The sequence below is a fragment of the Pan paniscus genome, chromosome 4 (genome assembly GCF_029289425.2).
Source record: "Pan paniscus chromosome 4, NHGRI_mPanPan1-v2.0_pri, whole genome shotgun sequence".
Lineage (NCBI taxonomy): Eukaryota > Metazoa > Chordata > Mammalia > Primates > Hominidae > Pan > Pan paniscus.
The window spans coordinates 21582897-21595051 of NC_073253.2; the positions used below are offsets into that span (position 1 = coordinate 21582897).

The 12155-nt window shown below is 32.3% G+C and overlaps 1 protein-coding gene and 1 long non-coding RNA gene across 15 annotated transcripts in view; one reads left to right on the forward strand and one right to left on the reverse strand.

Annotated features, from left to right (window-relative positions):
* The window catches only part of ARB2A (ARB2 cotranscriptional regulator A), a 493453-nt gene that overhangs the window by 301544 nt on the left and 179754 nt on the right, over nt 1-12155 (forward strand). Inside the window, exon 9 of one of the 14 annotated variants that reach the window (XM_055112197.2) lies at nt 3475-8451. The exons of the other annotated variants lie outside the window; for them this stretch is intronic. Coding sequence (XP_054968172.1) covers nt 3475-3546 — 72 coding nt within the window. The 3' untranslated portion in view covers nt 3547-8451. Of the gene's footprint in view, nt 1-3474; nt 8452-12155 lie in introns of those variants that run through there. 14 annotated transcript variants of the gene reach the window in all.
* LOC117980231 (uncharacterized) overlaps nt 1-12155 on the reverse strand; it is a 28500-nt gene that overhangs the window by 10402 nt on the left and 5943 nt on the right. The window lies entirely within an intron of this gene.

Consider the following 12155-nt stretch of genomic DNA (forward strand, 5'->3'; position numbering starts at 1 on the left):
TTTATTTTTCAATCTTTTAGGTTCAGGGGTACATGTGCAGGTTTGTTACATGGGTAAACTGCATGTCATTGGAGTTTGGTGTACAAATGATTTTGTCACCCAGATAGTGAGCATAGTACCGATATATCGTGCATAGTTTCATATTCCTTTCCACTAGTTAAATAAATCAGTGTTTTAAGATGTCTACATCCTTTTAATGGCTAAGTAAACTGCTTCAAATAGTGAACTGTACAGTAGAGGACTGATTTTCGTATTTTATGTAGTGTTTTGCCAAGGAATATCCCATACACCAATAGCTAAAAGAAGAATCATGTAATTTATTTTTAATATTAGAAATATTTGCTACATACCTGATTGAAAGTACATCTACAGCTAAATTTTCAAATTTAAAATTCCAGAATAGAAGACAATTAAAGTAAATGGACTAATAGATATTTACAGTTTTCTTATTTGCTTGGTAGTATCTATATTATAGTTGCTGGCATAATTCCTGTTTAAAATATTTTGATTTTTTAACTTATAAAAGGCTCTTTAAATCATGAAATTCCTAAGAAACAGCTTGTTTTAATAAAAACAAAAAATAAAAATATTTAGAGAAAAATTTTACACTCAGTTATTTATTATTCCCTTGAAGGCCTGATAATGGAGCATTTTTGATACAGCCTTATAAATTACCTGACTTGCCTTCAAGACCCTTTGACAGGGATAGAGAGCTTTGTATACTAACTTTGTGTACTAACTAGGTCTTAAGGTTATTATACATTCTAATCAGGTTTTTAAGAGATTCATGGAGATACAAACATTAACTTTAAAAGAAAAACTGTTCCTGAATCAATACATTAAACACTATAGAGAATAATCTTTGGTGATAGGGTGAGTTTTTAATGAATGATGACCATACTTTTACATTTTGAATGATTTCTCCCATAACATTTTAATTTTTTTCTTTGTTCAAAAACTACCTGGGATTGTATGTGGGGTTTTTTTTTTTTAGATTATTTCCTGTTCTCGAATACAAACATACTTAAAACTTAACCTTCTGAAATGTCAGCAAAATTCAGCTATGCCAAGAAATTTAAGAAATCAGAATTTTATTTGCACAGTCTTAAAAGTAATGCTGAGTATTTCTCTTGTGATATTTTCTTCCATTTTGCTGCACTCCAGATCCCAGGAAGAGTTTTTAACTAGCTATTAAAAATAACCCATTTTAAGAATTCGCGGGCAGTATGAGATATTCATCAGTATATATTTACTGTCTGAAGCCGATATAGCTGTAAGGTTTTTTATATCCAATTGATCTATTGCGCATGTTCCCTCCCTAGGTTGCAGGACGTGCTTCTATTTGCATAAGGCCCTGGGCAAGGTTTTTTCTTGCATTGATTGGCCTGTCCAAGGCAGCCTGATGTGTTCTTGCATTGATCACTTTGTCTTTTCTTGGAAGACAGTGTTACACTGAGTTCATCTCAAACATTCTAGGGAGAAGGTAAAACTTTACTGCAGATGTCTCAATTTTATTCAGATGTTTCTTCTGAGTATAGGCCCTTTTTGCAAGGATAAGTATTGCTTTTTTTTCCCCCTAATTTGGATGTTTCTGCAGTTTGAGTGCACTGAAGACTAGATTATATTTGAAAAAGCTACGTTAAAGAAAATTGCTAGAGTATATGCCACTTATCTTGTACTATTTTTGTTTTTAAAACAGTGTATCTTGCTTCCAGCTTGAAACCATTTTCTTTAAAGATGATCTCTTAAACGTAGATGTAAACTAAAATTTACTGGTGTTTGCAATAGGTTACCACTTGTCTTTACTAACTTTATATACATTATAGATTCCTTAGTTTCAGTGGGACATGCATTGCTTTATGTGTTTAAGAAAATGAGGAGTTTGATTAGTTTCACTATGAAACAGTGGTCCAGGATGATTTTCCTGGTGCTATTCATTATTATAAGTAATACTAATATGAATAGTACAAATTTGTCAAATATGGAAATGATTAAGCAGCTATATATCAATTATAGGTGAAATATATTTCGTACCATAAAATAGTAGTCTGTTACTTGGTGACAATGGAAATCTGAACTTGAGGATTTTTCAACCAAATCTGTGGGAAATTGAGCAATGAATGTTTTACAGCTTAGCACTCTTTATTGGCTGGTCCTTAAATCAACATTTATATGATCTGCCAAAAAACATATTTGCCTACACAGCTAATTATCAAGAAAATGCCCATTACCTCCAACCTATTAGCTATGCATTTAGTGAGGAACTGGTAAGACAAATGTAGGATTCTGTCAAGATGTAGGACAATATCCTCCTCCAGACCAGTTTTCTGTTTCATCAAAGCCTATGTGAATTTACAAAAAGGTTACTTTTGGCAAAGATTTAGAAATGTGTCATGGCTGAATTTGATTATTGTGTGGTTGTAATTAAATTCTGCTACCATAATTCATAATGGTTTTAGAAAGCATATTTAGTAACACCTACTACAAATCAGGACATTTTTGTGTATACTGTTTTTTAACAGGTCACTATTTCTGAATATTGTTAAAGTGTAGAAGTTAAATTTTACAGAAAAACATGACATCAGTGATTTCACTCAGTGGTATCACTGGTGTCACTCTATATCATAAGCCATAGAAATCTCTTTCTACTTTAATAATTCTGTTTTGTAAAATTTCATACTAAAATGTTAGAGATCATATTTCTTTTGTTTACTTTGGAAATTCTGGAATTCATACTTTAAAAACTCTGGAGTGAATTAAATGTTTATTATACAAGAGCAATAACCTCAAGTGGTTAGATAATGTCATTTGCTGTTTTAAGGTGTCCTGTAAAAGTTTCAGCAATATATAGCTATATAATGAAGTATATACCTGAGTTGTGTGTAATTTATCTAGCCAGTGTTTATAAATAGAGTTACTATTCATGTAAATAACATATATGAGGAAATATGATCTTATATTGAAAAATTAGATTTGTGAGTAATCTAAACTTAGAATGTCTAAAATTGTTAATAGTATATAAATCACAAAAATACGAAAAAATTATAAAAGCTGTAACTGTTTTCTGGAGATTTAGTATATGTTTGGTAGTTTAGGGAGAAAATTATGAAAATACCAATGAAAAAGGCATATAAAAGTATTAAGATGGAAAACCTCTTCAAGTACTTAAGAACAGCTCTTCAAAACTAAATCCAATCTGTGTAAACACAGATATTACGTTGCAACTTTTGTTCAGTGCCTCTCAACTTGGTGCAAGTGTAGCTCTCTGAATTGGAATTGTATAGTGTTTGTACATTTTTTCCAGCTGAAATGGAATGTACATCATCTTGCATAATTTACTTGTCTCTGGTGGTTAAATTTGCATATCTGAATGACTGAATATATATCTTAAGCTTCTACTAGATATAAAATAATCTCATGAGTGGAGGAGAGCTCTTTTACCTCAGAAATCAGAAGAGTCTATATATTTCACAGCAACTCATGATCAAACAAGCTAATTCAGATGCTGGGAAGTGCTTTCGCTTAGCTGTGTGGAAGAACCATTGACTGTATACAACCAACAAGTGTATGGTGCAACAGGAGATCCATTGAAAACCCTTTATAGGACTGAACGACAACCCCAAATGCAAGTGACCATGAGCAACTACAAATAGGTATACATATGCATTTGAGCTGAACAGACTTTCTGACATATAATTTAGTCAAAATTGCTGTATTTCTTCCCCTTACATTTATACATAATCAGCTTCTTGTATGGACCCAAATTGGAGAAATGTAATTCAGTAGTTGGTGAGAAATAAAGGATTGTGACCTCTGTGTAATTATCAGGAAGGATGCTGTATGATGCCTGCTGTTTTATTACTGCTCAGGTCATACTCAGGACCTTACACTGGAAGAACACCTTCTCCAGACTCTTCTGTGCAGGGGAATGGTGATCTGAGTCTGAAGTATGTTCACCGTGCTTACACTCTAAACATTTCTGGGGAAACGGGGGTTTTGCTGTGAGGTACTGGGAAACATGAAAAAGGTTAAATAGCTGGTAAAAACTTGTTCAGTGAAATCCTTTGCTTTTTCCTTTATATAGTGAAGGAGCAAGGAATTGCCAAAAAGCTTTCAAGCTAATGGATTTTCAAATATAGGAATAGTAATTTTTAAATCATAGAAGAAAGGATTCAGTGATTTCAACCCCGTTCTCATTATTTCCCTTTAACAAAGCATCATATATTTAGATTGGTGATTTCTAGAAGTTACCATGTTTGTATTATAACATATTTGAATCTGAGAATTTCTAATAACACCATGGTAACTTTGTAGTGAAAATCATTAATCATTAATTATATATTAAAATGCATCCCCTCATAAAATCTCTAAAGATGTATTTTTTTCTGTTTGACTACTGAAATAAAATTTGATATCTCACCACCTAGGACATGCTTGTAAATTTTTTGCCACTCTGTATGGTATTATTATATATCTCTGGTTACTTAAACTTGTTTTAATTGTAACTTTGATTTTTAACTTGCAGTATATGTACAAATTTCAAATTTTTCAAAATAATCAAAAAATTAAACATAAAAAGATTACTAAAGATATACTTTGTTTTAGGCAAAAGTGTTTCTTTTCTGAGGAATAAAACAGATATATTAAAAAGTATATAATTTCTGAATAAAAAAAAAATCTACTAGCTGTCTCTTACTCTTCCTCAATCCCTGCCCCAAGGTAATATAAATGAACAATATATATTGGCTAATAAGCAAGCATTAACTCCCACTGGTAAATATGAGCAGTTCTTAATGTTAATTAAAATCAGTAGCTAAAGAAATTATATCAGAAGACTAATATTTCCTTTATGCTGTATTTTTTCTTTACAACTTTTGATAATATTGAATTATTATTGAAAGTATAATACAGTTATATCATCTTAACAAAAATGTTTTTGGTATAATAAGAGTCTATTAAAAATGCATTATGCTCAATTATTTGGTATGTATGTATGCTTGCTTAAGTATATGGAAACTCTTAGTGAATAATCCTTGCAGATATGATATGCATGAACAGTTGTTTACTTATTAGATACTCAGATGAATATACATATGTTAAGGAAATATCTTTCTTTGAAGTTATTTATCTTTTATATTCTTTTTCTGCCTTTAAGCATTTTATGAGAATCCTGTCATTTGTGTCTGTTAAGAACACATACGCAAAACAAAATTTGTATTTGAACACTTTAATGTAGGCTTTAGAAAGTTAAAGCTAAAAGCTCACATTTTAAAATTTATCTTTGTATGGTGTCTGTGTACATATATTTCCAAACTCTTTGAGATGTTCTAGAAAGGAATCAAATGTATTTATGGGTATGTTAATGCTGGTAATAGAGTACATGGGTTACAAACCTTTTCCATTTCTTTTGACCTTGTAGGAATAATAACAGCTCTGAATCACTATTTCTGTCCGGCTGTGTACAAACCTAGCTCCACTGTCTTCATAATCCTAACCCAGCATCTCTTTCATGCAACAGGCATGGACCTGCTTACCTTTCCCGTTTTCTACAAAAAGAAAAACCTGACCAGGGACGTTTATTCATACATTCCCCAAATCAACACATAGAAATATTTTGGGTTAAGTCTAAAAAATTCTTATGTCCAAAAATGGAAGCTTTTCTCTTTTTTTTTTTTTAACTTTTAAGTTCAGGAATACATATGCAGGTTTTTTATGTAGGTAAACTTGTGTATGAGGGTTTGTTATACAGATGATTTCATCACAAGGTCTTAAGCCTAGTACCCATTTGTTATTTTTCCTGATCCTCTCCCTCCTCCCACCCTCCACCCTCCACCCTCTACCCTCCAATAGGCCCCAGTATGTGTTGTTCCCCTCTATGTGTTCATGTGTTCTCATCTTACATCTTAGCCTTTAGAATTTATCCCTCTTTTTGGGTGGGGGGGCGGTGAGGGAGGAGAGGGAATTGATGTAGGAGAGTTCTAGGGTGGGTTTAGAAATCTCACATCACTTTATGCCTATATTAATAACAAATAACCACCAAGTAGTCTATTGTTGAATTAAAGATGAAAGCTGTAGTATCCATGAAAACAAAAATTTGTAAAAGACATGAAAGAACATAACAACTTTATATGTATAATGTTTTTGTCTGTTGAAGAGCTGCAGAAAATTACTTGATGTTTAGTGCCAGCTGCAGTAGCATGCTAAACTGCACATGTTCCACCAAGGAAAAAACAAGTCCTCATTCCTCGTGGATAGGCACACAAATTTGACTTTTCACTATCACCTATCTAAGCAGGCACCTGTTATTACTCATGTGGGATAATACTCCATTTCCATTGGAGATTTTTGTGAGAAGTAACTCATAATTGTTAATGCAACAAAATGTGTGTCCATACAATTAGCATGAATGTAAATATGTCCATCTACATTTTATTTCCTTCTGGATGTTAGCGAAATACTGTTATATGTAAGAAGGGGATTTTTGTTGTTGCTGCTGTTCTTTGATTCTTAAAGATTTTAGTAGTCTTGCCATCATTATGCTTCTTTAAAAACTCAATAGTAAGCATTTTAGAACTTTTTCTAAATTTGAATAGTTGAAGTTTCAGCTTCTGTTTTAACCAGAATTTATTGTAAATGGCCAAAATACCTATCTACTGCTAAACATCATTCTGGAATTCTGTTTATGCCTGCTAAACTATTGCATTTGCATCTTCATCCTTTTAAAGATGGAGCAACTTAAATGCACATAGGAATCTTTTTATAAAAGCATAATTATGTCTTGTGCTTTTTAAAATGCAAAACTAGTCCTATATGCGTTTTGGTTTATGTGAAAAAGTAATTCACAAATGGACTTCTCTATAAATACATGTTTTAAATAGCCTTGAATTTTTCTTGCCTTGTACTTTTTATGTAAATAAAATTAAGCAATTGTTTATCTTATTAATTTGCTTTTTATTAGAAGCTTATTTGATACATACATACCTAGTCCTCCTGGCTTTTTGGTTTTTCCTGTTTATCATTTTTATTTGTATGGATGTTTTCTTTTTCATTGTGATTTCTTTTTTGCCCCCATTTATGTGTCATCTATGACAAAAATTGCTGTTAATAAATAAGTGACACTATGTCACAAAACAAGAAGCTGACTTTACCTGTTTGGCACATATATCACTCTCTAGATACCTAATTTGTCTTTTTAAAATAACTTAAATTTTCTTATAAGATTTATCAGAGAAAATATATCTTGACTTAAATTTTATAAAATATATTTAGTGTTTTTTAATATTTGAATTTTGTGTTGCATTTTTTTCCAAAGAGAGGATGTATATTTATTTGTTCTTCAGATTTAGGATTCAATATTCAGAATATGCATGGTAAAAGTTATAGCATTTTCAAAATCAGTCTCTAATACAGGCTAAATATACTAATTTCCTAATAACAATAAAAACAAAGTGTCTAAAAATTCTTTACCGGTTGAATTATAATTTTGGTTGTATTTGAAAACCTTCAGACTTCGTTCTGGCCATTCCACTTTAGCCATTCAGGCCATGCTGCCTGTATTGTGTATTCAGCAGTTCCTATTAGATGTCTTCACAGTGAGTGATTCTGCAGGGCTTGCTGACACCCGCTTCATGCATGGCCTGCTGTGCTGGGTGGAATTTTTTTTCTGAGCTGCCTGAAACATTAAAGACATCTTGGCCATGTCAGTCTGTGTACAGTGTGTGTGCATGTGCCCTCACATGTGCACATTCCTGAGCAAGTCAGTATTAAATAAATGATGTGGGTGTGCTTTTATATACATGTAAAGTCTAAAATTTGAATAATGATGAATTTATCATGTATTACAACATATATTTTTAATAATTTAGTTCAGCTAACATTAGCAACTTTTCTCTAGCTTTTATTGTCTGTGGTTATTGACACTAGGGGGCACTGCTTATCCTTGGTTGCATCTTTCTTCAGGAAATGAATAAAAATACTCAGCTGATTTCTGTGCTCTCACTTTAATTAACAATTGAATTTAGAGAACTCTAGGCTGTTTGATCCTTTGTTATTTTGGTTTTATTTCTAATGCCTATATGTAGTGCTAACAAAGGGGGTTGGAGCTATTGGTTCTCACAAATAAATAGAGTATCCAGTGTCCCATACAGTAACTTTTTCTTCCATTGGAAATGTCATTCTTGGCAAAACCAGAAGGGCAAGTTTGCCCAGTGATGAGGCTTAGATCCCTTGCCAGCTGTGCTTCTAGCCAGCAAGTGTGATGAACAGCTTTAGAAATCAAGTGAGAGAAAGCATTCAAGAGTTAGTGTGATTCATTTGGATAAAGGTCAAAAGAAAGATAAGCAAAGGATTAAGAATGAAGAGCACAAATAGCAATAATTTGTACCTTTTTACTTATAAAAATTACTGTCAGTGATCCTATTTGTAATTTTTCACATGTTCGTAGTTCAAAAGTAACTTAAAGTCTTTTAAAACTATATTAAAGATTGCATTTCATTCTCTATTTCAGCTGATCATTTAAAAATGAAAGAGAAAAATTGATGTGCTACCATTCCTAACTCTATTTATAGATTAGAGCTGTGGCTACTAGTTGAAAATCAAGTGACAACATAATTAAGTAAACATTTTCAATCGATAATTATAGCTTGAAATCTTTTTAAAATATAAAGATTTGCTCCATTTATTTTTTAGAATTTTAGTGTCCATTCTAAGCCTAAATATTCATGTTTCAATCTATAGCACCACCTGTAATCTCTAAGGACATTAATAACATTTTTGTTTTAATACACACTTTTAAAATAAAACTCCCTCCTCTCCTGTCTTGTCCCCCATCTTCCAAATGTAGAAAGCAATCAGTAGCCTAAGGAATATAGACAACTATTTTACACTGTTCTCCTAATTAATTAAACATGCCAGAACTGGTAAAATTTTATATCCTTCTCCTCTAGAGTTATAGCTGTATCTGTGTGTGTGTGTGTGTGTGTGTGTGTGTGTGTGTGTGTGTGTGTGAAAATATGCAGTTAAATCATGCCCTATTTTTATTAGCTAAAGGTATTGATTTTTAACATGAGTAATTTGAATAAAGTATTCTTGCAGATTTTAAAGTTTTCGTAGCATATGTTTTACATCCTGACTGAAAAGGAACAAAAAAGATTACCACTATAGTCAAGCTTGGTCTAAACACCAGTAAAATAACTGAGTATAAACACATGGGCAGTTTTAAATAAAATTTTTAAATACCTTTGCTTTGTAGCACATTAAATTGATTTCTCCTATATAGGTACTTCAATTAGAAATTATTTAAAATTTTTCAAAGAGAAATAGATATGTGCATTATCCTAGGTTGATTTTTTCTGTTCGCATTTTTCAAAGTGATTTTTTGATAGTGCTTATTGAATAACATATACTTTTGAATATATTTTTAGTGACTAGTTTTAAATAATTACCTGGAAAAAATATATCCCAAGATAATATACAGTTCAGGGGGAAATGCTGTTATTTTTCATGCTGGTATTTTTTTCTAATTATTTCTATATAACATCATAAAAACATTAGCCAATGTAGGTTCATCTCAGATCTTTAGTAATAGATCTGTGACTTACTAATAATAGATACTACCTAGTTAGACCTTATCAGTTCATAAACAAAACAGTGATTAATCAATATGGGGCAGCTTTTGTTATATTCAACGCTTTATAATTTGAAATGTTAGTTTCCTGGTACTAACCATGTACAAGCAATCAGATGCCAGCCCATTTATAATAGGTTTTTCTCCTCCTAGCAGGATGTTGCTTTTGGCTATAAAAAGTTAATTTCAGATCCTGATATACTTGCATTAATTTTTGAGACATTGGCTAGGTGTAGTACAGCAAAGAATAACATGAACATCACACCACTGTGCTGTAGCTAATTGTTTATTACCTCAAGCCAGAGAAGCAGTGTTAATGTGAAGGCTGTAGTATGTCTATAGAAAAGATGGAAACTGACAGAAAGGGTCTTAGAGACAGCTTCGTAAGAGTCTTGAAAGAGGACCATAACAAGGAGAGGGGGAAAGAAAACAACAACAACACTATCTAAAGGGATATATTTTGATACTTACAGTTCTGGATATCTTTGTAATTTTTATGATTGAAATAAATTATTATCTTGAATAACAGACCCCATTCTCTATCCAAACATCTTTGCTTCAGAATGGGAAAGCTCATTGCAATGTTATCTTTTCAGGACCATAAGTGTTCTCTAAAAAACATATGACTGAGATGTTCATCAGCTGGGATGTTTGTTGTAATTCACCAATAAATTTGAATAATTTGACATAATTTCTGACAAAGATGAATGTTTCCACATTCATTTCCATAGTAAGGCAGTATCTACATGAAGAAACCAGTTTGACTGACTTGACCTGCCAAATTGATCAGAAAAAGAATAAAACAACAGCCATCCAGTCCATGGAATTAAAGCAGTTTATGTGTACAAACCACCTTGGTGGCCTGTCAACCCAAGACTTACATAAAAGTAAATCACTTTGGAGCCTGTAGTATTACAAGGAAGGAAAGTGCTAGGACATACCATCAAGGAACTAAGGCATATGTGCTCTTAGGTAGTGCACTGTAGCATAGAGTGAAGGAGAGGCATTATCAGTTGTGGAACTTGGAGTCTGATACTGGTGTTATCCCATGTCACACTAGAGGTGACACCTAAGTCACTTTATCTGTTTTCTCATCCATACAAAAAGCAATTGGATTGGATAATTTCTAACATTCTTGACAATTTTTCATTCTTCTATGTGATGGTACAGGTGGAGCCATGCCATTATTACAAATAATATTTAAATGGTTTCAGTAAACCATGATGTTACTTATAAATTCACTTTTATATAAAAGGCCATAGGAGATATAATTGCCCTGTATTTATAACTATTGGAATGTAAATCTTAAGGCAGTAGAGTCTAACCCACCCACTCCCAGACTGAATAAAAAGTGGCATCAATTACCTTCTAGAAACATTTAATTGAATTACTGGAAAACTCAGCAGTGAGTTTATTGTCCTTTTTTGTTTGAGGAGAAAGGGGACTAATAGATCATAGTATGTGCTGGTGGTTGTGTGGGAAGAGACAGACTTAGGGAAGCCTTGCTTTTCCTGACAACTTAGTGACAGAAAGTAGTATGGTAGATTTCATCATGACACCCACAATAAGGAGTGGCAGGTTGGGTTCTTATGGAAGTGGGTAAGGAATCAGAACTATGGAAACTCAACATTTGTTCCTCATTCCTATGCATAGTCTTCTTTTGTGCTCTGACTGTGGTAGTATCTCCTTTTATTATACTTCTAATTACAATAAACGTTCCCCTCAAGGAGTCCCTTTTATTCTTTTTCAATCTAGATTTCTTCTTTTGACTTCTCTCAAATGTCATTCACTCTCCTCCCTTCAGACACATTGATGTTTTGTTGATATTTAACCGCCATCCTTTCATACATATATGCCTAAAAGAACAATATAGAAGCTATCTAGCAATTTATCACTTCCCTTGTACTGTACGTCTTCAGTAAAATTTTTCTGAAAACACCTCTCTTGTTCTCCCATTTCTGTGCCATGTCTATTTCACTTATAATCACATTAGATAAAACCTGTGTGTAATTCTGTTTTGTATATTGCCTTTTATATTATTAACACTCAGTAAAATAGTTTAAGAATTGCAGTCTGTAGTACTGTCAGTCTGTCACCTTTCAGGCACTACTTTAAAATTCTGAAAATGTAAATGAAGTAATTAACCTGATATGAAACAGTGATACATAGTTGACTTTCTAAATTAGTGAACTACTGACTCTTTTATATATTTGCCATTTTATAGAATTTCATATTGGCTACTTAACAAAAGGTGTGATGTAACAAAAATTCTGCCTCCTACCATAATAAATACTGATGCTTATTAAACACTCTGGACTGTGCTTCCTAAGTATATTTATTTTAGAATTTTGCTGTTTGAATTATTTCATACTCATGAAATTGAGGCAATACTTAATGATAATAGAATAGAGACTCTGAATCATTGACTCAACTGATGGAATGTCCTCCAAAGAAGTGCTAAGGAATAGACACATGAAAGAAAATGGAATTTTTTAAAGTAGCCTAGAGAATAATTCACCTTCACTCACAC